At 41.1% G+C, this 27,500-nt stretch overlaps 2 protein-coding genes across 9 annotated transcripts in view; one reads left to right on the top strand and one right to left on the bottom strand.

Annotated features, from left to right (window-relative positions):
* lrrc63 (leucine rich repeat containing 63) overlaps window positions 1-20,039 on the bottom strand; it is a 20,318-nt gene extending 279 nt beyond the window's left edge. Inside the window, exons 1-10 of one of the 5 annotated variants that reach the window (XM_087268545.1) lie at window positions 19,885-20,039; window positions 13,724-13,823; window positions 12,057-12,365; window positions 11,589-11,711; window positions 11,196-11,356; window positions 9,686-9,784; window positions 9,405-9,541; window positions 9,070-9,153; window positions 8,363-8,590; window positions 7,890-8,269 (exon numbers count right to left, since the gene is read on the bottom strand). In XM_087268545.1, coding sequence (XP_087124671.1) covers window positions 8,068-8,269; window positions 8,363-8,590; window positions 9,070-9,153; window positions 9,405-9,541; window positions 9,686-9,784; window positions 11,196-11,356; window positions 11,589-11,711; window positions 12,057-12,365; window positions 13,724-13,817 — 1,437 coding nt within the window. In that variant the 5' untranslated portion in view covers window positions 13,818-13,823; window positions 19,885-20,039 and the 3' untranslated portion in view covers window positions 7,890-8,067. The other 4 variants (XM_087268546.1, XM_087268547.1, XM_087268544.1 and 1 more) reach the window with 4 other exon arrangements.
* Window positions 17,697-27,500, top strand: part of lcp1 (lymphocyte cytosolic protein 1 (L-plastin)) — a 21,755-nt gene continuing 11,951 nt past the window's right edge. For 3 of the 4 annotated variants that reach the window (XR_015498715.1, XR_015498716.1, XM_087265948.1), the window contains exon 1: window positions 17,738-17,775. The gene's annotated coding sequence lies outside the window, so the exon portion shown is untranslated. 4 annotated transcript variants of the gene reach the window in all.

The following is a 27,500-nucleotide window of genomic DNA, read 5'->3' as shown; positions in this document are numbered from 1 at the left end:
TAAACCCAGTTCCGGTATGAGTTTTTTGGGAGTCGGGGTTCAATCTTTAACTGGCTGGCAGGAGCCGCCAGTGGCGGGTCACATGACCTGCCACTGGCTGGTGGCAGCCGCCAGTGTCCAACTGTCGGGTAGCATGACCTGCCAGTGGCAGCCGCATTTTACCCGGCAGTTGACAACTGGCAGCCAGAGCCTGGTTGGAAGACATATTAACAACTGGCTGGTGGGTCAGGTGTCCTACCAGTGACTGCTTGGTCGCCATTAACAACTGGCTAGTGGGTCAGGTGTCCTACCAGGGGCTGCTTGGTAGCAGGTAAGGTCTACCCAAGCAGCTCAGTTTAATAGTGCTTAAGCCCTCTGAGTGTGGCGTCTAATTAGCACTCTCTTTCTGGGGAATCAAATTATTAATTTATGAAATGTATAGTCTTCATGGTATTCTGGTTTACATACCTTATATTTGCAGCAAAAATATTCGAAATAAGGTTTTCAAATGACCCTTTAACAGACTGGTGGGATATTGACGCTAATCAACTTGCAGTCTCCAGCCAGTTAGCTCAGAGTTTAACGCGTTCACTTACTCTTTCTCTGCAGCTGTTTACATTGATTTACCATCATGAATATAATCTTCTGGACCCTTTCTATTATAAATTGGGCATATTAGTCAGGTTTATTCCAGATACAGTGCTCAAAATTGCCATGATTACAACTGGCTGGTCACGCGCAGCTCCACCAGCGCACGCGCAGGTAATGCGTAAGCGCGATCACTATCTTAGTCTGGCGCGTGTCCTCGCGCTCTCTTCCAGATGAATTACATCTTTAATTCATGAAATGTGTATTCTTTTGTGTCTACTTGTTTAGACATTTATAGCAGTGTTTCCTCAAAGAAACGCTTCAAACAGCCCTTAAACTGACCGGTGGGTTTGCAACACTCGCTGCGTCACCAGCCAGGTAGCCCGGAGTTTAACGCGTTCACTTTCTCTTTCTCTACAGCTGTTTACATTGATTTACCATCATGAATATAATCTTCTGGACCCTTTCTATTATAAATTGGGCATATTAGTCAGGTTTATTCCAGATACAGTGCACAAAATTGCCATGATTACAACTGGCTGGTCACGCCCTCCTCATGGGAGCTTTAAAAGCGCACGCGCTGGTCATGCGTACCCCTGTAAGCGCGATCACTATCTTAGTCTGGCGCGTGTCCTCGCGCTCTCATCCAGATGAATTACATCTTTAATTCATGAAATGTGTATTCTTTTGTGTCTACTTGTTTAGACATTTATAGCAGTGTTTCCTCAAAGAAGCGCTTCAAACAGCCCTTAAACTGACCGGTGGGTTTGCAGCACTCGCTGCGTCACCAGCCAGGTAGCCCGGAGTTTAACGCGTTCACTTTCTCTTTCTCTACAGCTGTTTACATTGATTTACCATCATGAATATAATCTTTTGGACCCTTTCTATTATAAATTGGACATATTAGTCAGGTTTATTCCAGATACAGTGCTCAAAATTGCCTTCATTACAACTGGCTGGTCACGCCCTCCCATTGGTCCACCAGCACACGCGCTGGTTATGCGTAAGCGCGAGCACTATCTCAGACGGGCGCGTGTCCTCGCGCTCTCTTCCAAAGATATTATATTTTTAATTCATGAAATGTGTATTCTTTTGTGTACATTTGTTTAGACCTTTGCAGGCTTGCAGCAGTGCTTCCTCAAATAAGCGCTTCAAACAGCCCTTAAACTGACCGGTGGGTTTGCAGCACTCTGCGTCACCAGCCAGTTAGCTCGGAGTTTTACGCGTTCACTTTCTCTTTCTCTGCAGCTGTTTACATTGATTTACCATCATTAATATAATCTTCTGGACCCTTTCTATTATAAATGGGGCATATTAGTCAGGTTTATTCCAGATACAGTGCTCAAAATTGCCATGATTACAACTGGCTGGTCACGCCCTCCCCATGCACGCGCTGGTTATGCGTAAGCGCGATCACTATCTTAGACGGGCGCGTGTCCTCGCGCTCTCTTCCAGAGATATTATATTTTTAATTCATGAAATGTGTATTCTTTTGTGTCTACTTGTTTAGATATTTATAGCAGTGTTTCCTCAAAGAAGCGCTTCAAACAGCCCTTAAACTGACCGGTGGGTTTGCAACACTCGCTGCGTCACCAGCCAGGTAGCCCGGAGTTTAACGCGTTCACTTTCTCTTTCTCTGCAGCTGTTTACATTGATTTACCATCATTAATATAATCTTCTGGACCCTTTCTATTATAAATTGGGCATATTAGTCAGGTTTATTCCAGACACAGTGCTCAAAATTGCCATGATTACAACTGGCTGGTCACGCCCTCCCCATGCACGCGCTGGTTATGCGTAAGCGCGATCACTATATTAGTCTGGCGCGTGTCCTCGCGCTCTCTTCCAGATGAATTACATCTTTAATTCATGAAATGTGTATTCTTTTTTGTACACTTGTTTAGACATTTATAGCAGTGTTTCCTCAAAGAAGCGCTTCAAACAGCCCTTAAACTGACCGGTGGGTTTGCAGCACTCTGCGTCACCAGCCAGTTAGCCCGGAGTTTAACGCGTTCACTTTCTCTTTCTCTGCAGCTGTTTACATTGATTTACCATCATGAATATAATCATCTGGACCCTTTCTATTATAAATTGGGCATATTAGTCAGGTTTATTCCAGATACAGTGCTCAAAATTGCCATGATTACAACTGGCTGGTCACGCCCTCCCAGCTCCGCCAGTGCACTCGCGCTCAGATTTTGACGCTTGTCTTAGCACTCTCAATACAAGCAATCAAAATTTCATGTACAATATTTTTTTATACTTTAAAGTCTATTGCGTTACATCAGTGATATTTCTAGCAAATTCATCACAGACAAGGTCAAACGACCCTTAAACAGACTGGTGGGTTATGGACGCTCAGCTTCAGTCGGCAGACAGTCAGCACCGTGTAGGCTATTACTTTCTCTGCAGCTTTATGACAATGCATAGATAATTACCAACACGTTGAATTACAATACAAATAGCAGATTTACTCAATAAATGCGTCGATAATATCCACTGATTTTATATAGTCAATCTAATGAACTCATAAACAATTTAAAATGCAACAAATATTTGTTTGGGCCCAAACTACAAAACTAGATTTATAACATATTTTAGTATCAGTTTTGCTTAAGTTGCACACTAGTTTGATAATGTATAAATATCTTTTTATATAAATCATGCTGAAAAGCAAATAGGTTAGGCAGCATGATACCAGGGGCTTCGGAGTACACATGAAAATACATGAATAACACCCATCTTGAAAAGCATACACTTATTTATGATCTAGTACAATAAATATTGTAGTTTAATGAAACAGCACGAAGAAAAGTTGCCGCGTCCCTTGGTGTACATAAATATTGTGTATGCGGTGTCAGGCATCAAGCCGATTACTATTATTTGGGGTCTATTTGTTTACATAAACATTTTGAACAACAAAAGTATCTGCCGCAATAAAACTAATGTCTCCCTTTGCCCTTTATTAGAAGTCTAGGTCAGTCAGATCAAAAAGTAATGTTGATTGGTTTAATTATATTTGATTTAGAGCTTGTTATGTCAATTTAATTTTCCAACATTCCGACAGTATTTTTAAGTTATTAAATATAATAGGTTTTGCACTTTTGCCAAAATGTTTAATGGCTGTCAGAGGAATGAGTTATCATTTATAGACATTAGTGCTACTAGCATAGATTGGTAAAATAGGTATCCAGCTTGTGATATTTTTGAGCTGCTATATTGTCTATTCTCATTTAAAAAAAACAACAACAAATGTTTAGTAATGAAATGAACAATAATGTTTAATAAGTGAAAGCCTAAATCAACAACAAAAAATCCTAATAATACTGTAGTACAAAGATTATCAGAAAAGAACAGTTAACAGGTCCATAAATATATATAATTAAATCAAATTTGTGTAAATATATGTACAATATAAAAATAATTATAGCATGTGCATGGGTGTGTCTGACAATTGGTTTTAATAGAAATTATTTCAGACAGGGTGTTGTTGCAATTGTCATTTCAGCTTGGAATCTGTGGAAGTCCTCAGTTTTTTTCAATATCAGAATGGTGATCTAAACAGAATAAAACAGTGTCATTATAAAACAAAAGCCGGTACATTCCGATGTTTCGACCACTGATTAATAAAAGTACCAAGCCTAAAACAAAATTATATATATGCTGGTGGAGCTTCATGGAGAGAGCGTGACCAGCCAGTTGTAATCATGGCAATTTTGAGCACTGTATCTGGAATAAACCTGACTAATATGCCCAATTTATAATAGAAAGGGTCCAGAAGATTATATTCATGATGGTAAATCAATGTAAACAGCTGCAGAGAAAGAGAAAGTGAACGCGTAAAACTCCGAGCTAACTGGCTGGTGACGCAGAGTGCTGCAAACCCACCGGTCAGTTTAAGGGCTGTTTGAAGCGCTTCTTTGAGGAAACACTGCTATAAATGTCTAAACAAGTGTACAAAAAAGAATACACATTTCATGAATTAAAAATGTAATTCATCTGGAAGAGAGCGCGAGGACACGCGCCAAACTGAGATAGTGATCGCGTTTACGCATAACCAGCGCGTGCATGGGGAGGGCGTGACCAGCCAGTTGTAATCATGGCAATTTTGAGCACTGTGTCTGGAATAAACCTGACTAATATGCCCAATTTATAATAGAAAGGGTCCAGAAGATTATATTAATGATGGTAAATCAATGTAAACAGCTGCAGAGAAAGAGAAAGTGAACGCGTAAAACTCCGAGCTAACTGGCTGGTGACGCAGCGAGTGCTGCAAACCCAACGGTCAGTTTAAGGGCTGTTTGAAGCGCTTCTTTGAGGAAACACTGCTATAAATGTCTAAACAAGTAGACACAAAAGAATACACATTTCATGAACTAAAAATGTAATTGATCTGGAAGAGAGCGCGAGGACACGCGCCAGACTAAGATAGTGACCGCGCTTACGCATAACCAGCGCGTGCATGGGGAGGGCGTGACCAGCCAGTTGTAATGAAGGCAATTTTGAGCACTGTATCTGGAATAAACCTGACTAATATGTCCAATTTCTAATAGAAAGGGTCCATAAGATTCTATTCATGATGGTAAATCAATGTAAACAGCTGCAGAGAAAAAGAAAGTGAACGCGTTAAACTCCGGGCTACCTGGCTGGTGACGCAGCGAGTGTTGCAAACCCACCGGTCAGTTCAAGGGCTGTTTGAAGCGTTTCTTTGGGGAAACACTGCTGCAAATGTCTAAAGAAGTGTACACAAAAGAATACACATTTCATGAATTAAAAATGTAATTGATCTGGAAGAGAGCGCGAGGACACGCGCCAGACTAAGATAGTGATCGCGCTTAAGCATAACCAGCGCGTGCATGGGGAGGGCGTGACCAGCCAGTTGTAATCATGGCAATTTTTAGCACTGTATCTGGAATAAACCTGACTAATATCCCCAATTTATAATAGAAAGGGTCCAAAAGATCATATTCATGATGGTAAATCAATGTAAACAGCTGCAGAGAAAAAGAAAGTGAACGCGTTATACTCCGGGCTACCTGGCTGGTGACGCAGCGAGTGCTGCAAACCCACCGGTCAGTTCAAGGGCTGTTTGAAGCGTTTCTTTGGGGAAACACTGCTGCAAATGTCTAAAGAAGTGTACACAAAAGAATACACATTTCATGAATTAAAAATGTAATTGATCTGGAAGAGAGCGCGAGGACACGCGCCAGACTAAGATAGTGATCGCGCTTACGCATAACCAGCGCGTGCATGGGGAGGGCGTGACCAGCCAGTTGTAATCATGGCAATTTTGTGCACTGTATCTGGAATAAACCTGACTAATATGCCCAATTTATAATAGAAAGGGTCCAGAAGATTATATTAATGATGGTAAATCAATGTAAACAGCTGTAGAGAAAGAGAAAGTGAACGCGTTAAACTCCGGGCTACCTGGCTGGTGACGCAGCGAGTGTTGCAAACCCACCGGTCAGTTTAAGGGCTGTTTGAAGCGTTTCTTTGAGGAAACACTGCTATAAATGTCTAAACAAGTGTACACAAAAGAATACACATTTCATGAATTAAAGATGTAATTCATCTGGAAGAGAGCGCGAGGACACGCGCCAGACTAAGATAGTGATCGCGCTTACGCATTACCTGCGCGTGCGCTGGTGGAGCTGCGCGTGACCAGCCAGTTGTAATCATGGCAATTTTGAGCACTGTATCTGGAATAAACCTGACTAATATGCCCAATTTATAATAGAAAGGGTCCAGAAGATTATATTCATGATGGTAAATCAATGTAAACAGCTGCAGAGAAAGAGTAAGTGAACGCGTTAAACTCTGAGCTAACTGGCTGGAGACTGCAAGTTGATTAGCGTCAATATCCCACCAGTCTGTTAAAGGGTCATTTGAAAACCTTATTTCGAATATTTTTGCTGCAAATATAAGGTATGTAAACCAGAATACCATGAAGACTATACATTTCATAAATTAATAATTTGATTCCCCAGAAAGAGAGTGCTAATTAGACGCCACACTCAGAGGGCTTAAGCACTGTTAAACTGAGCTGCTTGGGTAGACGTTAGTACCAGCCAGTTGTATTGACAGCTATTTCAGTGCTGTGTCTGATTAACTAGTTTAATGTGCCCAATGCCTAAATGAAAAGCTCCATTATATTACTTTCAGAGAAATTAAAAAAAGCAAGGGAAGCAAACTCAGACCTCCATATTTTGTAGATTTGAGCACACTTTATTTGTAATAAACATTCAGAAATTACCATCATTAAGAATAAATCTGTAAAAATGTTCATATTGTTTATTGTTAACACATTTGATGAAATGAAAGGTCATATGACCTACCAGTTGCCAACTGCCACCAAGCAGCCCCTGGTAGGACGCCTGACTCACCAGCCAGTTGTTAATGGCCACCAAACAGCCACTGGTAGGACACCTGACCCACCAGCCAGTTGTTAATGTCCAACAAACAGCCACTGGTAGGACACCTGACCCACCAGCCAGTTGTTAATGTCCACCAAACAGCCACTGGTAGGACACCTGACCCACCAGCCAGTTGTTAATGTCCACCAAGCAGCCACTGGTAGGACGCCTGACTCACCAGCCAGTTGTTAATGGCCACCAAACAGCCACTGGTAGGACACCTGACCCACCAGCCAGTTGTTAATGTCCACCAAACAGCCACTGGTAGGACACCTGACCCACCAGCCAGTTGTTAATGTCCACCAAACAGCCACTGGTAGGACACCTGACCCACCAGCCAGTTGTTAATGTCCACCAAACAGCCACTGGTAGGACACCTGACCCACCAGTCAGTTGTTAATTTCCACCAAGCAGTCACTGGTAGGACACCTGACCCACCAGCCAGTTGTTGAAGGCCACCAACCAGGCTCTGGCTGCCAGTTGTCAACTGCCGGGTAAAATGCGCTGCCACTGGCAGGTCATGCTACCTGACAGTTGGACACTGGCGGCTGCCACCAGCCAGTGGCAGGTCATGTGACCCGCCACTGGCGGCTCCTGCCAGCCAGTTGAAGATTGAACCCCTACTGTTTTTTGGCGGAGAAAAGGCAGCTAGAGTGTTTTCGGCGAGCCTGAGTTGTCTTCCGAACTTAATTAAATAAGTAATAAATACATGCAATTAAAATAGGGGAGAGCGGGGCAGAACCTAACACAGGGCCAGTTGTAACACACTTGTTTTAAATACTTCCACACATGCTAGTATGGTAAAACTTTGTGTATTTACTAGATGTCACAGCAATAAATTGTTTCATTATTAAAAAAATATTTTATTTTATTAGTTGAGTTTCGTGAACAGCTTATATTATTAACATGAATTTGTTCAGCAGTCAGCAGGTCAATAGTGTGTTCAGATCAGCACACTGACACCTGCAGGACACTACAGAGAATGCAGAATCTACACACTCATCATTAGCGCTCCTCTCAGTGTGTGTGTGTGTGTGTGTGTGTGTGTGTGTGTGTGTGTGTGTGTGTGTGGACACTGATGTATTTATGGTTTAATCTTCTTCTTCTGTGGTGTTCCTCTGGCTGATGTGGTGTGTGTGTGTCTCCGGAATGTTCTCACACACACAGGTGAGCAGCACCTGAACATGACGGGCAACACCTGCAGCCCAAACACACTGCAGACGGGGACGAGGATCTGCAGACCAGGGCCAAACATGCGGCCTGAACACGCCTCACACACTCCAGCGCTGAGGAGACACACACACACACAAACACACGTGTGTTATTAAATGTGTGTGAGAGTGTGTATGAGTGTGTGTGTGTGTATGTGTGTGATTTACCTCTGTAGGATGGTCTGGGCGATGGGCGGCAGGTGTGTGTGTCTCTGCGCTGTGAGTGTGTGTGCAGCGGTGTGCAGCAGTGTCTGAGGAGAGTTGCAGCTGTTCTCCCGCCACAGTAACGTGTGTGTGTAATTCCCAGACAGACGCAGCTCCGACACACACACACTCAGCAGAGCCGCGGGGACACACACCAGCTGATTCCCTTCCACATTCAGACACCGCAGACTCCTGAACGAACACACACACACACACACATAGTGAGAGACAGACACACACACACACACACACACATAGTGAGAGACAGACAGACACACACACACACACACACACACACACACACACACACACACACATAGTGAGAGACAGACAGACACACACACACACACACACACACACATAGTGAGAGACAGACAGACACACACACACACACACACACATAGTGAGAGACAGACAGACAGACACACACACACACACACACACACACACACATAGTGAGAGACAGACAGACACACACACACACACACACATAGTGAGAGACAGACAGACACACACACACACACACACACACACACACACACACATAGTGAGAGACAGACAGACACACACACACACATATAGTGAGAGACACACACACACACACACACACACACACATAGTGTAATCATACATTGATATATGTTGCTGGATAACTGTAGCACAGAGCTGACCTGAGGGTCCCGATGTCACTGCTGAGAGACCTGAGGAGGTTATAGGAGACATCCAGATACTGCAGACACGGCAGAGAGAACAGCCTACACACACACACACACACACACAACACACACACACACACACACACACACACACACACACACACACACACACACACACACACACACACACACACACACACACACACACACACACACACACACACACACACACACACACACACACACACACACACACACACACAACAAATAAACACACAAAATCAGACAGAACTATTACTGTGTAGTAAAAATTGTGTGTGTGTGTGTGTGTGTGTGTGCGCGTGTCTCACTCTGCGGGCAGCTGTGTGATCTTGCAGAAGGACAGCACCAGTGTGTGTAGGTTCTTCAGTCTGCTGATGTTTGCTGGAAGCTCCTCCAGTGGGTTACTCCTCATCTTCAGCACCTTCAGCTGCTTCAGTTCCCAAACCTGACACGCACACACACACACACACACACACACACACACATAGAGAAAGAGATCAGCAGTTTAGTCTCTGTGTGTGTGTGTGTGTGTGTGTGTGTGTGTGTGTGTGTGTGTGTGTGTGTGTGTGTGTGTGTGTGTGTGCTGCACCTGCTGAGGGATGTGTGTGAAGAAGTTGAAGGAGAGGTTCAGATGCTGCAGACGCTCACACACACACGACACATCTGGGAGATCAGACACGAAATGAGCCTGAGGAGGAAACACACACTGTTTATAAAGCAAACACACACACATACCACACACACACACTTTTTATAAAGCAAACACACACACACACATACCACACACACACACTTTTTATAAAGCAAACACACACACACACATACCACACACACACACTTTTTATAAAGCAAACACACACACACATACCAGACACACACACACTTTTTATAAAGCAAACACACACACACATACTACACACACTGTCAACACTGCAGACACACACAGTAAACACACACACTTGTGAACACACACACACTTGTAAACACACACTGTAAACACTGCAGACACACACAGTAAACACACACACTTGTAAACACACACACTTGTAAACACACACTGTCAACACTGCAGACACACACAGTAAACACACACACTTGTAAACACACACTGTAAACACACATGTAAAACACACAATGTAAACAAACACACAGAAAACACACTGTCAACACTGCAGACACACACTGTAAACACACACACTTGTAAACACACATTTGTAAACACACAATGTAAACACACACACACTTGTAAACACACACACTTGTAAACAAACACTTGTAAACACACAATGTAAACACACACACACTTTTAAACACACACACTTGTAAACACACAATGTAAACACCCACACTTGTAAACACACACACACTTGTAAACACACAATGTAAACACACACACACTTGTAAACACACACTTGTAAACACACAATGTAAACACACACACACTTTTAAACACACACACTTGTAAACACACAATGTAAACACACACACTTGTAAACACACACACACTTGTAAACACACAATGTAAACACACACACTTGTAAACACACACTTGTAAACACACAATGTAAACACACACACACTTGTAAACACACACACTTGTAAACACACAATGTAAACACACACACTTGTAAACACACAGACGCTGCAGACACACACTGTAAACACACACACACACACACACACTGCAGCAGCTCTGAGTGTACAGTCATGTACTGTCAATATTTAGACGTGTTTACTGTAACAGTTGTGCAGTGAAATCAACAGTGAGCTGAGGCTGCAGCTCTTTACACTGAACACACACACACACACACACACACACACACACACACACACTCACACACACTTCCTTAAACTGCATGCTAAAATACTTGAGGCAAAGGGAAGTGCTCATCCTGCTCTTCCTCTTTCAGTTGGTGTTTCGTTTCCTAAAGACAGACACACTCTTTGTGTTCAAGCAGAAGCTCATTTGCAGACACACACACACACACACACTGTGCTCTTATTTTGTATTTTGTGTATTTCCTGTTCCTGTGTCCAGGTGTGTGCGCAGTTGATCTTGTTCGATCATGTGTGTGTGTGTGTGTGTGTGTGTGTGTTACCTTCAGGCTCAGTGTTGTTCCTCCACGCGTCACACACTCCAGCACGGCCAGCTCACACACACTGATGACCTCACACACTCCTGCACTGTGGAACGGAGAGGCAGAGCGCGCACAACCCTGGAAGAGTCTGCTGGACACTGCAGTCAGGAGGAGCTCAGGAGCTGAACACACACACACACACACACACACACACACACACAGAATTACCATAACACACACATATTTAAAAACAAACACACACACACACACACACACACGCTTATATCTGTGCTATAAAACTGCTTCATCATTACTGCTCAGTGCTCGTGGTCCTCTGGAAATCAGTGTAACACACACACACACACACACACACACAGAGAGAAGAGCAGTGATGAAGAAGAAGAGTGTTCTTGCCTGTGAACAGCTCGGAGTGTGTGTGAGTGTGTGTGTGTTCGCTCCGTCTCTCCGTCTGATCTCCAGAACAGATCCTGAAAGGGTTTCGTGCTCGAGCCTCCATCTGAACCACTGCTGCCAACTCTGAACACACACACACACACACACACACACACACACACACACACACACACACACACACACAAACACAATATATAAAAACTAATACACACACACACATTACAGTAAATAACAAACACACACATTACAATAAGAACACAAAAACACACACTCTTTAGTAAAGAATACACACACGCATTACAGTAAAGAATACACACACTTTAGTAAACAACACACACTTTTGTGAAGAACACACACATAGATTAAAGTAAATAATCTCTCTCCCTCTCTCTCTCTCTCACACACACACACACACACACACACACACACACACACACAGGTCTGCAGGTGTGTTGTTGTGTCCTTCACCACATATGATCTGTCTCCTCGGGATCCTGCGTGTGATTGGTGGCAGATGTTCGCAGCTCAGCGTCTGATTGGCTACCGTGCTCTGCCCGCCACTGTGCAGCTCCGACAGGAAGAGGTGCAGCAACTTCCTGTAGTTGTGGCGGGACAGGATTGCTTTCCTCAGAGTGTGTGTGTCAGCGGCCGGTAGCAGATCACACACATCCACACGCTGAGCATGCTGGGAGAAACCCTGTGGCATTCTGGGTAACCTGACTGGAGCAACAGCAACATGATGCTGAAGATCAGGAGACTCACACACTTCACCAGGACCTGAAACACACGCACGTATGCACGCACGCACACGCACACACACGCATTATAAGAAACACATATACACCCACACACACACACACACAAATATTATAATAAAGAACACACCCACAGTATAATAAACACACATACACACACACACATTATATGAAACACACATACACACACACGCACATTATAAGAAAAACATTTACACCCACACACACACACACATTATAATAAACACACACACACAAATATTATAATAAAGAACACACCCACAGTATAGTAAACACACACACACACAGATTATGATAAAGAACACACACAAACACACACATAATAAAACACACACACCCACACAGTATAATAAATACACACACACACACACATTATAAGAAACACACATAGACACACACATAATAAAAACACACACACACACACATAATAAAGAACACACACAAACACACACATAATAAAAAAAAAACACACACACAGTATAATAAACACACACACACAAATATTATAATAAAGAACACACTTACAGTATAATGAACACACACATACACACACACAGATTAGAATAAAACACACACACACACACACACTTTATAATAAACACACACATACACACTTTAATAAACACACATACACACTTTAATAAACACACAAACACATACACACACACATAATAAACACACACACACATTATAATAAAGAACACACACATAATAAAACACACACACACACACCTACACAGTATAATAAACACACACACATACACACACACACAAATATTATAATAAAGAACACACACATAATAAAACACACACACACACACACACACAGTATAATGAACACACACACACACACAGTATAATAAACACACACATACACACAGTATAAGAAACACACATATACACACACACACACACAAATATTATAATAAAGAACACACTTACAGTATAATAAACACACACATACACACACACACACATTAGAATAAAACACACACACACACACTTTATAATAGACACACACATACACACTTTAATAAACACATACACACACACACATAATAAACACACAAACACACACACACACACACACATTATAATAAAGAACACACACAAACACACACATAATAAAACACACACACCCACACAGTATAATAAACACACACACACACACACACACATTACAATAAATCAGTGTGTTTGTGTCCACCTGTGTCTCTAGGCCCCTGTGGGTCAGAGTGTGTGTGTGTGTGTGTGTGTGTGTGTTTTATAAAGTGTGTGTGTGTGTGTGTGTGTGTGTGTGTGTGTGTGTGTGTGTGTGTGTGTGTGTGTGTGTGTGTGTGTGTGTGTGTGTGTGTTTACCTGTGTCTCTGGGCCGCTGTGGGCTCCTCCTGCGGGTCAGTGTGTGTTTTGGGGCGCGGGGTCTCCTCAGCAGCAGAACATCTCCACACCACATTCTGTCCTGCTCATTTACACACACACACACACACACACACACACACACACTGCTGAGGAATGAGAGACTCGTGCTCAGGTGATCTGTGTGTGTGTCCTCCGCCGTCCGTGTCTCCGCACACTTTATCCTCTGCATGGAGATCTGAAGTGAAGCTCGTCTGAAACTCACCGCCGAGTCGGAGTCCCTGACGACCGCCATAGCAACCGCCTGTCAAACTCACGACGCGCCAAAGATCAAAGCTACGCGACGACGCTGACGTCACCTCACAACACCCGCGTCACCATGACTACAACGCGCAGTGTAGAAGTTCCGAGAAACACATGTGGAGGAACACACAGACTGATGAAGACAGCTCGATCTGCTCATCACGGCGCTGGTCAGGGCGTTCAGGGTTTAAATGTTATATAGTGTTTATGACAACACAACATCAGAACAAAGTCCAGGACCACAGACAGATCCTCAACAGGTCAATAATGTACAGTCATAAGAGGAAAGATGATCACATACAAATACAAATAACACCACCAGACAGAAAGCGCAAAATAAAGATCATACGAATTATAGTATTAATAATAATAAGATTACTAGACTAAACTAATGAAGGAGCTTACAGTTCAGTTCAGCTTTATTTGTAGAGCGCTGTTACACTGTAGACTGTGTCAGAGCAGCTTCACATAGAAGATCATAGTGAATGTAAACAGTGTAGTTCAGTGTTCAGAGTTCAGTTCAGTTCAGTTCAGTGTGGTGTAATAATCACTACTGAGAGTCCAAACACTGAAGAGTAAACTTCACCAATTGAAATGTCTTGGCTAAAAAAGTATAAGAACTGCTGTTTTCACTAAAGCCTTTCACAACACTGGCAGAACTGAAAATTAGAGAACTCAGGAGTGACCAAAGTTGCTTTGATTTTAGACAATGCACTCAATAGAGCTGGTGACGTCACCGTGATGGGCGGGGTTAGGGGTGGGGTTTGGTGAGTCCATTAATAAGCATTGGATGCAGCTCAGACTGCACTGCACCAGGTCTGCAGATTTTCACCAAAATTCTTAGCAGAAATAGCAAAAAACGTCTGCAGATTCCGTCTGGCCCAGCTGATGAGTGATGCCAGGCCCGGCGCTGGGTGGGGGGTGTGCTATGTGCTAATGGGGGTGTTGCCCCCTCAGAAAGAATTTGTGTCCCCCAATTTTCATGAAGGATCGTTCACTCAAAAGTGAAAGTTCTTTCTGTCATTAATTAATTTACTCTCACTCCTGCAATTCCAACCTGCAAACGCATTGAAAGTATGAAAAGTGTGAGATTAAAGCGAGACCTACAGCTCAGAGATCTGGCCCTCAACAGTGTCACATGTGCTCCTTCAAGAACTATTTAAAGACATGCTGCTGCTGTTTATTTAAAATGCCTCAGTTTATTTTCAGTAAATATAAAACATTTATTAAATGATGTTTTAGTTTACAAAAAACATTTCTTTGTGTGTAAATGCAGCTTTTCAGTTTACAATAAAGAATAAAAACACTTTGAGATCCATCAAAGATCTGTTTCTGCTAAACATTTCACACTTTCACTAAAATGCAGAAACATTTTCTCTCATGCACAATAAAAACATTTCTCCAATTTGCACACAATACCTTTGTAATTTAATTTACCTAATGTGAATAGAAATATAATTGTGTAAGAGTATTGTGATGGGAGATGCTCGGTGTCTGATCAGTAGTAAATGTCTGCATCAACACTTTGCATATGCAGGACTGTTGCCGGCTCACGTGTGCAGAGGAGAGCAAACACCAAATATCATCAGTGCAGATATCAATAATGAAACTGTGTCTATCAGAAAATGCTCACCTAATGTTTAATAATAATGCCTTAAATGTTTATTTACTGTGTCTAGAGTTCTGTTTTAGCAGTTGCTTTGGTTTAGAAGTTAATAACGAATGTTGATTTAAACATGCTTTATCTGAGGATTCATGTTTTAATCTGGAAATTACTAATAAACCCCTGCGCCTCTGTCATATTAATGATCATAGGTATTGTAATAAAGGAGTGTCCAGCACTGATGTACCTTTAATATGAGAACAACTGTGCTCCTTCATTTCAGTTGTACCATAACAGTCTCATAACTCTGCACTCTCAGAAATAAAGGTGCGTGAGCTGTCACTGGGCTGGTTCACATTTATACCTAAAAGGTCCATATTAATACCTCAAGTGTACATAATAGTACCTAAAATGTACCTAAAAGTGTTCCTCTTAAAATTTGTAGGTACTAATATATACTTTTGAGGTGGCAATAGGAACCTTTAAGTACAGATGTGTACCTTTTGAAAAGGCACCACCGCAGTGACAGCTCACGTACCTTTATTTCTGAGAGTGTACTGTACCATATAAGGTTCAACTATTACAAAGCTACTAAACTGTTTCTTAAGGAGCATCATTTCTATAGGGATGCAACGATTAACTGATCTCCATGTTAACCGCAGTTTAATTCGTCACAGTTAATTAATGGTAAAGGCTTCTCAACACCGTATTTCTGCACAGAACAAAAATGCAGCAACTAAACAGAGTTATGCCAACTGTGCGCTATTCCAAAATTATACACTGAGGCTAAAACACACACACACAGGATTAACTATGGCTGAGGCTCTTGAGTAAGGGCCATTCACGTATCGCATCTGATGTGCACACCATCGAGATGTAGCATGCACTGCACCATCTTTAACCAACCCATACTTAAAACAATCCTGTGCACACCTTAAGATTGTCTTCTATGCACTGCTGTCAACATTACCGACTGTACATGGTCTTGTTTTTTTGGGAATATGTTGTTGTATTTGCACTGTCTGGAGCCAGCACCTGAGTTTTACACTCCTCATAGCACACGTGCTGCTGCTGATGTGACGATAAAAGCGATTTGATTAGAAGTCAATGGTTTATTTTAATGATGTAGCCTGACATGTTTACTGGTCCAAAATATAATAAATGTTTCCTAAAATCTAATATGTTGTGTTAAATGGGGGAAAGTTATTTTTTTAATTAATAACTTTTAAGCATTTAAAAATAAATTATTTTACAGGTGTAAACACATTACTGTGATGTTTTTATCCAAGGTTATGATACCGTCAGAAACTTATACCGGCCCGTATCATCATACATGTTACATCATGCATAGCAGGCGGAACACTTATCTCAAAATGTAGTGTTGCCAAATGTTAATAAAGATTACAGATTTTAGATTTAGTTGAGGGCAAAACTATTCACCCCCTGTGCAGTATTTATTCCTCTTCAAATATTTCCCAGATGATGTTGAACAGATTCAGCAGTTGTTCTCAGTGTTTCCTCTAATATTTGCTCTTCTGGAGAAAGTTTTACTTGTTTTATTTGGGCTAGAATAAAAGCAGTGTTTAATTGTTTTAAAGTCATTTTAAGCTCAATATTATTGGCCCCTTCAGCAATATTAGTGTTGGATTGTCTCCAGAACAAACCACTGTTATACAATGACTTGTCCAATTACCCTAACTTTACCCTAATTACCCTAGTGAAGCCTTTACATGTCACTGTAAGCTGAACACTAGTGTCTTGAAGAACATCTAGTCTAATATTATAATAATAATTAATAATATCATGATTAGAAATGTGCTGGAGAAATCCTCTGTTGAACAGAAATCTGAAATCTGGACAGAATATTGTCTGGATGTGTGGAAACATGAGGAACACACTCTGAAGATCAACTCTCAGTGTTGTCAAATCTCAGAATTGTGTCATAAGCAGCGAGACGCGCCTCATGTCAAACGTTTTACCTTATAAAGACATGCGTGTGTGTGTTCCTGTTTGCGCTGGTGTGTGTGATTGTGTGTGTGTGTGTGTAGGCCACTGTATGTCACTTCCTTCCTCTCTTATTTGAATAGAGTCTCTGCAGCACCACAGAAAAGAGCAGAAGCAGAATCTGAAGACCAGCGTCCATCTGCAGGTAAGAAACACTCTTTATTTTCATCATCATCATCATCATGCTGAAAGCTCAGTGATGCTCAAATCTGACTGAGTACATCAGATGCAGGCTCACAGCAGGCTTCAGTAATGATCATATAAACTGATTGAGTGTCTGAGTATTGAGCACATCGGAGTGTCTTTCTCAGATCTGCTGCTCTGACTCCAACACTCTGCTGTTTCTGCTTCATATGAGTATATTAACACAGCACAGTGTTGAGTCTGAGCCTCCGAGAGCCTCAGTGTGTGCACGTGTCTTCCACATGTCCTCTAATATCTCCATCTTTACATTGTAAATGATCATATCTGCTGATAGAGAACATTCTCAGAATGTTCTGGCAATGTTCTTCCAGTTACGCTTTAGAGGAAGTTTGTTCAGTGGTCAAAGTCAGTGGTAGTTTTGCAATGGTAAAGTGCTGTATATCAGAGAATAAAGCAGAATACTGACGCAGTCTGATAACTGATGGGCTGTCACAATATCAAGAATGAACCCAATGTTGGGTTTGTCCATTTCTGACATAATGCTAGGTTACACCAACCCAGCATTGCTTTACAGTGTGGCACAACACTCGAGTAAGAGAAAGCGATAAAAGATGGCGTCGCTACTCTGAAAACGCTCATTTTCCTGAAACATTTCAGTCTGGCGTTCGTCATCTTCATCTTCCAGATCTTTCAGAGCACACTGACAAACAAGTCAAGTTAAGTCATTAGTTGACTTTACCTTTAAAAGTTGCTGAAACCTGTTGTAATTTGGAACTGTTGACTTGACTTCATTTTTATAATTATGCAAATATTCAGTTTACTTATATAATTTTGAGGCAATTGGTTTACTCCCTTTTTTCAAAGGAAAAAGTCAAATAATTACTTTTGAGGTCAACCAATAGTCAACTACTCGTAAACACTCGTAAAGTCAACTAGTTGCTTTTCAAATCAACTAAATGCTTTTAAAATCAACTAATCTCTTTCAAAATCAGCTAATAGTCAACGAATGCCTTTTAATGTCAACCAAATGTGTGTAAAGCTAACCAAACACCCTTAAAGTCAACTAATCCCTTTCAAAGTCCATTAATGGTCAACTAATAGGTTTTTAAAATCAACTAAATGCTTTTAAAGTCAACTAATCGCTTTCAAACTCAACTAAAAGTCAACTAATCACTTTTTAAAATCAAGCAACCACCTTTTAAAGTCAACCGATCGAATTAAAAAAAACAACCAAACACTCTTAAAGTCAACTAATCGCTTTCAAACTCAGCTAAAAGTCAACTAATAGCCTTTAAAGTCAACTGATCACTTTTTAAAATCAAGCAACCACCTTTTAAAGTCAACCAATTGCATTAAAAACCAACCAAACACCCTTAAATTCAACTAATCCCTTTCAAAGTCCATTAATAGTCAACTAAAAGGTTTTGAAATCAACTAATCACTTTCAAACGCAACTAAAAGCCAATTAATAGCCTTTAAAGTCAATTAATAGCTTTTAAAATCAACCAATCAGCTTTCAAAGTTAACCAACCACATTAAAAGCCAACCAAACACTTTTAAAGTCAGCTAATTATTTTGAAGTAAATTAAGTCAACTAATAGGTTTTAAAATCAACTAAGTGCTTTTAAAGTCAACCAATCGCTTTCAAACTCAACTAAAAGTAAACTAATCACTTTTTAAAATCAAGCAACCACCTTTTAAAGTCAACCAATCACATTAAAAAAACAACCAAACACTCTTAAAGTCAACTAATCGCTTTAAAATTCAACCAATTGCCTTTATAGTAAACCAATCCATGTTTAGGTCAACTAAACCCTTTTAAAGTCTGCTAAGCATTTTAAGTGCTTTTAAAGTCAACAAACTTCTTTTAAAGTCAACTATTCATCCCTAAACTCAACCAATCACTCCCAAAGTCAACTAATCGCTTTTAAAGTCAACTAATCGCTTTCTTAAAACCAGCTAAATGCTTTTAAAGTCCACAAACCTCTTTCAAAGTCCATCAATCACCTCTAAAGTCAATTAATTGCTTTTAACGTCAACTAATTACTTTAGTAGTCAACCAATCACTTTAAAAGTCAACTAAACCCGTTAAAGCAACAGGTTTACTCACCTTTATGAAGTAAAGTCAACTCATAAACACTTTTAAAATGTAACGCTCCTGTAACTCTAGCACATAACCAAGAAAGAACGTTACTAAAACATTCAAAGGTCTTCCTGAGCCGTTCAGAAGGCTACTGTCCTTCTGTTGTATGTAAATGAGTGTGTGTGTGCATGCGCAGTGTGTGTGTGTGTGTGTGTTTGAGTCAGTGTGTGGGTTTTCTGTGAGCTGAAGCAGAAGTGAAGCTGAGCGGGCGCTGTTGCTAAAGTGAAACCGGAAGCTGTGGTCGAGCTGGAGCTGATCTACATTCACACCTCCGCTCTAAATGCTGCGTTAACACACACACACACACACACACACACACACACACACACAGTGTGCAATTTTAATAACTGACTCAGGGGATCTTTTTTTTCTGTTATAATAGTTTCTGCAATAGATGTGCACACTGTATAAAATATCTGCCCAACACCAGTTCCCATATTCTGTCTGTGTGTTTAGTGTTTATTAGTGGTGTTGAATTGCATTATGGGATGTTGATCTCTGCTCTGTCCATTTCTGATGTTAATAATATAATAATATGCTGTATAATAAATAATATCTAGAGGAATAAGACAGTACACTCTCAGAAATACAGGTACGTGAGCTGTCACTGGGGTGGTTCCTTTTCAAAAGGTACACATCTGTACTTAAAGGTTCCTATTGGCACCACAAAAGTATACATTAGTTCCTACATATTATAGTGCATGCTCCAGTAAGACAAGCTCATATACAGAGTTCAGCACCTCCTTTTAAACATGAATATTTCTATCCATTTCTGTCATTTTGGTGCATTTAAACAGTTTCATTAGTCAGTCATATTCATTCAAATAAGAGTTCGCCCCACTGAACATCTTCATCTTCAAGATCAGACATTTAGCACTTTGGGTCTGACAAAAGCACACTACAAATAAAATATAGTGTTATTATTATTATTATTATTATTATCAATATTATTACTATTATTATTATCATTATCAATATTATTATTATTATCATTATAATTTACATTCAAATGAGTTATTGCAAAACAAATAAATTCCTAATTTTTCTCTTGACGTTTCCTGTTTATAAAAATATTTAAATATATTTCCCCCATCATGTTAATGTGTGTGTATGTGTGGAGAGTTTGCATGTTCTCCCCGTGTTGGTGTGGGTTTCCTCCGGGTGCTCCGGTTTCCCCCACAGTCCAAACACATGCGCTATAGGGGAGTTGGTAAAGCAAATTGTCCGTAGTGTATGAGTGTGAATGAGTGTGTATAGATGTTTCCCAGAGATGGGTTGCAGCATGAAGGGCATCCGTTGTGTAAAACATGTGCTGGATAAGTTGGCGGTTCATTCCACTGTGGTGACCCCGGATTAATAAAAGAACTAAGCCGAAAAGAAAATGACTGAATGCTTGTGTGTGTAGTGATGTTTGTACTGTGATCTTCAGTGTTGTGCCAGATGAGTTGATCAGACATATTATCATCTTAGAGAGAATATTACTGTAACAGAGAGATCTGACAGACTCAGCGCTGTAATTCATTCAATCACATCTCAATTATTAATCAAACATCCTGAGATATCTCTGATATCAGCAGATCTGCCCTCTTCTGGACTGTGATCTTCAGTTTTGTTTGTTAGATTATTTCCAGGTTTGACTCTCACAGATGATCTCTTTCACAGGGGTGTCAAACTCAGCTCCAGGAGAGCCGCAGCAGTTCTGCACAGTTCAGTTCCAGCCCTAATTAAACACACCTGATCACACTCATTGAGTCCTTGGAGCAGGGCTGGACTGAACTCTTCAGAGTTTGACACCTGATCAGTTTAAACAAACAGGATGAGCATGACAGAGGAACTGATTATTGTTCTGTTCCACATGTGAACACGTGTCTATTAAAATACAACCCAAGAAGAAAGAATTCTGGCCCAGATTTGGCGTAAAGCTGGCACAGCAGGCATTCGTTTGGCACTGGCATACAACATGTGGGCCAAACAAGGCCCGGGTTTGGCAGAGGTGGCACCGTCTTTAAGGCGGCACACAAGACTTAGTCAAATGTAGTATGTATGTGGACCAGATGTTATAAGTTGATATGTGGGCCATCATGTAAGTTTGGCCTGTCTTGACCCACATTTAAAATACATTTAAATTATTTTGAGTAAAGAAAATATTCTACCAATCGGGTCACTTTGAGAAACAGCACAGACACAAAGCGCAGTGCTCCATGGGTTCATCAATTTCATTGCAGTTGTGACACACCACATATCTGGCCCAGTTCAGGCCCAGTTTTGGGTTATTGACGGAGACTTGGCCCAAATATAGTCCATGTGTTGCCCAGACTTGGTCCAGTCATGTACCGTAATTCACTGCAGCATGTGGGCCAAGCAAAAGCTGAGCGTGTGGGCCAGAGCTGGGCCAGAGAAATGTGTCTATGTGGGAAGCTCTGCATCTAATCTGACTTCACCTTTAGTCTACATGTAGAACCAAACATGCGGTTTAGAAGAGAAGTTAAGTGTGTCACCTGATGCTCTCCCACCGACTGCAGGATGCATTAACAGCACACACTACTGCATGATGATGTCAACACAATATAGAAATATACTGCAATATGAAAGCAAACGGCACAGTGCATCAGTGTTCAGCTGTGTGTTAATCTACAGCCATGTCAACACTGCAGATCCTGTGATGGGAATATTGCACATGCTCATGCTGAAACCACATATTGCACAGGCCGAGTGAGGGGTGGACCATTGTACATTTATATGATCTATTATCTTACATGATGAAGCTGTTCCTCTAATATAGAGCTCACCATATCTCATTGATACAGTGCTGACCCACACATGACGTGTTGACGCCCTTCAGGGGGAATTATGCAGTAATAAGCGGGTCAAACCACCCAAAACCCCCAGAAAGAGGACGAGCAGCAGACATGGAGCTGAAGAGCATGTAGAAAGCAGCAGCGTGTGTGTGTGTGTGTGTGTGTGTGTGCGTGTGCGTGTGTGTGTGTTGCTCAACAGACGCTCTGAACACAGCAGCAGATTTGAGCACGGAATCTGTGTGTTTTGCACATGCAAATGCACATCTGATTATTCCACTGACATCACTCACATTTGCATATTCAGCGCCTCATTACAGCTCCCACACAGCGGTTCACAGGCCAGAAATACACTGTTACAACATTTACATTTACACACACGCGCATGCATGCATGCACGCACGCACACTCACTCAAACACGCACATACATTCACACACACACTGACACACACATGCATGCACACACTTACACACAAACACACATACATGCATACGCAAATGCACACACACATGCATGCACGCACATGCGCACACACACACACACAAGCAGACACATGCAAACACATACACAAACAAATGCATGCATACATACACATGCATGCACCCACACACACATGCACACAGGTACACACTCACAGACACACAAACGTGCACACACATACACACACACACACTCATACATAGATACATACATAGACACATATACAAACACTACACACATGCATGCACACAAAAACACATACACAAACACACAAATGCACACACATATACATGCACACACACACACAGACAGACATAGATGCTACACACATACCCATGCATGCACACACTTACACACAGATGCACACATGCATGTACACACTCTCACACAGACAAACCAACACAAATGCACAATCATGCACTCACACATACACACACAGACACAAAAACACAGAAGCGCACATGCCTGCACACACACATGCACACACACACACATGCACACACACACACACTACACACATGCATGCACACACAGACACACACATATGCATGCATGCACCCACTGACATATACACACACACATTTTTACATGTGCACACAAACATGCACACACACACACACACACACACACACACACACACACACACACACACACACACACACACACACACACACACACACACACACACACACACACACACACACATATATATATATATATATATATATATACACATCTACACACTTTTATATGCACACACAGACAGACAGACAGATACACACAGATGTGCACAATTTGCAATTTGCTGAAAACACCAATCAAAAATAAGTGAAGCTGAATATAATGAACATAATAATAATAATAATAATAATAATAATAATAATCCTGAACTTTACTATAATAATTACAGTGAAAACACACTGATGAGCAGCTGTTCGGTTAATAACACTACAGCAGACAGTGCACATCCACATATCACCTCACTAACTCTATACTGTACATCAACATTTGCAGATTAGTCAATAATAACACTGACATCAATATAAAAACGGCATCCATATATGGAGATTTACACATAATCAGATGCAAAATAAGAGGACTGTATTTACATAAGTATGCATAGTACAGGTACATCCGTTACACACACATCTGCATCCTTCTCACATATTTCCCAAAGTGTTGCTTCAGCTCATCTCTGCTCATAACAGTGTTAATAACTCATCTCTAATCACTGATGCATTTGATGACAGCACATAATATTAGACTAGAAACTCTTCAAGACACTAGTGTTCAGCTTACAGTGACATGTAAAGGCTTCACTAGGGTAATACTGCAACAGAAAGTGGCCGGCTGAATTAAAACAGAAACAGTATTCACTGTTAAACACTCTTCAGTTATTGTGTAAAGTTCTCCGTCTGCTTCAGGAAGAGGAAGTCGAGCTCATGATCTCATCGGCTGTTTTAGCTCACAGATATAAATGAGATTAACAGCTTGAGTTTTCAGAGCGGAGACCAATCTGACACACACATATTTCAACTCAGCTCAGTTCTTCTCCAGTGCTTTCACGATGTAGATTATGTCAATGCAACTTGACATAGAAGTTCCAGCAAATAATCAGCGGTAGACAGAGTACTGAAAGATCATAGACAAGTAAAAGTACCAGCGTTTACCTATAGATGTAGTGCAGGAGAGGTAAAGTGTCTGCTGTGAATATTAATCAGAGTATGAGTAAATAGTAGACCCTTTCAGAAGTACTCAAGAGTAGTGAGCATTACGCTGTAGAAAGCTGACGTGTTCACATTGTGGATGTGTGTGTAAACGTAACATTCTGTAGTGCGCTTAGTGAATGTCCAGCACACACACAACATCATAGAGTGTGAGTGTGTGAGTTTGAGCTGAGAACAGCACACAGATATTGTTCTCCAGCTCTCTGAAACTGACCCTTGCAGGCTTTGATCCTAATTGTTTTGGTGACTGTCGCTTTAAATGCAAATGAGATTGTGGTGTTTTCAGAAGAGGGCGGAGCTACAGATGCATATGCTTCAGCATAGTGACAGGTGTGAAACAGCAGTGTGTGTGTTGTGAGTGCTGGTCAGGTGTGAGTGTGTGCTTCTGTCAGTCATGATCATTAATACACTGTTAATCAACAGTTTCTGTGTGTATTAGCGGTGCTGAACTGCATTATGGGATGTTGATCTCAGCTCTGTCCACTTTTTATGTTTCATTCCAGTTTAACAAAGTGACTTTTATTGACATTTTAGTGGTTTAAAATAATAATATAATGTTTAGTAAACAATATCTACAGAAATAAGTGTGTAGAACAGCAGAGGATGTGCTGCAGTTTATGACCAGCTATAGTGTGATTTCCACCTTATTGTTTGCGGATGAGTGGGAGCAGCCATTGGAATCATTCATTCATTCATTCATTCATTTTCTTGTCGGCTTAGTCCCTTTATTAATCTGGGGTCACCACAGTGGTATGAACCGCCAACTTATCTAGCAAGTTTTTATGCAGCGGATGCCCTTCCAGCCGCAACCCATCTCCGGGAAACATCCACACACACACACACACACTCTCATACACTACGGACAATTTAACCTACCCAATTCACCTGTACCGCATGTGTTTGGACTGTGGGGGAAACCGGAGCACCCGGAGGAAACCCACGCGAATGCAGGGAGAACATGCAAACTCCACACAGAAACGCCAACTGAGCCGAGGATCGAACCAGCGACCCAGCGACCTTCTTACCATTGGAATCTTCCAGTCTCATTCACTTGCAGTTATTTCCAGATGTTGAAAACAGCTTGCTCTGCTTGATCTCGCAAACGGATCTTTCCTTATTATGTGATTCCGCTCTGTCTGTATAGTCATGAACACACTTGTGTGTTGAGCGACGAGTTTTCTGCAGTTTATTATTCCGATAGTCATGTCTCCCTGAGGCAGCTGAATTGAACGTTCTAAAACAATCGCGAATACAGCCGCACTTCAGCATTGAAGAATAAGCTCCACACAACACCAATATAGCACAGCAAACTATTATACAAGTGCAGACAAGTCACTTATACACACTTATCAATGATAAAAGACCAAAATCCCATAATGCAACTCCACAATGTGGGAAACAAAAAGACGAGTCACAAAATACCGAAAACTGCTCATATCCAGATATCTGCTCACTGCAAATGACACTATTCACAGTATTTCCCATTAGATTGTTCTTCTGGAGAAAGCCTGATTTATTTTAGTTTTGGTGGCATTAAAAATATCTTAAATGTTTTTAACAACCACTGTGGTCAATATTATTCACCCCTTCAGCAATATTAGTGTTGGATTGTCTCCAGAACAAACCACTGTTATACAATGACTTGCCTAATTACCCTAACTTTACCCTAATTACCCTAGTGAAGCCTTTACATGTCACTGTAAGCTGAACACTAGTGTCTTGAAGAACATCTAGTCTAATATTATGCATTAATTATCTCACAATTGTTTAGATCAGGGGTGTCAAACTCAGTTCCTGGAGGGTCACAGCTCTTCATGGTTTAGTTCCAACCCTGCTCCAACACACTTACCTGTAGGTTTCAACCAAACCTAAAGGACTCAATGAGTTTGATCAGGTGTGTGTATTGAGAGTTAAAGCTAAACTGTGCAGAGCTGCGGCCCTCCAGGAACTGAGTTTGACACCTGTGATTTAGATCCTTGTTTACGTCTCTCTCTCTCTCTCTCTCTAAATGTACAATAATATTTCAAAATGTGTGATATTTGTACATTTTTGAAAATGTCTATAATTGAATAAAGCCGGGGGAAATTATTTAGCATTATACATTCTGCACATTATGTACTGTCATCATGGCATTATGATGAAGCCTATCTGCATCACGATGGTGATAAATCATGAATGCATGAAGATAGAAGAGAAAGAAGACAGAAACAGTAAAGAAGATCAAATTTAGTCATTCAGCTCAAGCAGAAAATATTCTGAATATTCAATATTGGTGATGAAATCATCAAAGATACTGCAACTGCACTCACATCTTTTTAAATCGAGCTGAATCAACACAATTCTTGAGATTTCTTGGGGCTAACTTAATTTTTGTATGTTCAATCCACATAAGTTTGTTAAAGTGTTAAGTTAGATTAATGGATTTGTGTTGGGACAGTGTGAATGAACTGTGTGGAACTCTGCATTTTTTTCAGCATGGCAGAGGCTGGCAACTTAATGAAGAATAAATAAAGCAAAAGAGAAATTAAAATGCTGACGTGTAAGAAGTCGAGCCCCAGTTTAGATCTGAACACTGAAGT

The sequence above is a fragment of the Danio rerio genome, chromosome 9 (assembly GCF_052040795.2).
Source record: "Danio rerio strain M-AB ecotype USA chromosome 9, GRCz13ab, whole genome shotgun sequence".
In the NCBI taxonomy this organism is placed as follows: Eukaryota; Metazoa; Chordata; class Actinopteri; order Cypriniformes; family Danionidae; genus Danio; species Danio rerio.
This window is presented reverse-complemented; position numbering and strand designations above follow the sequence as displayed.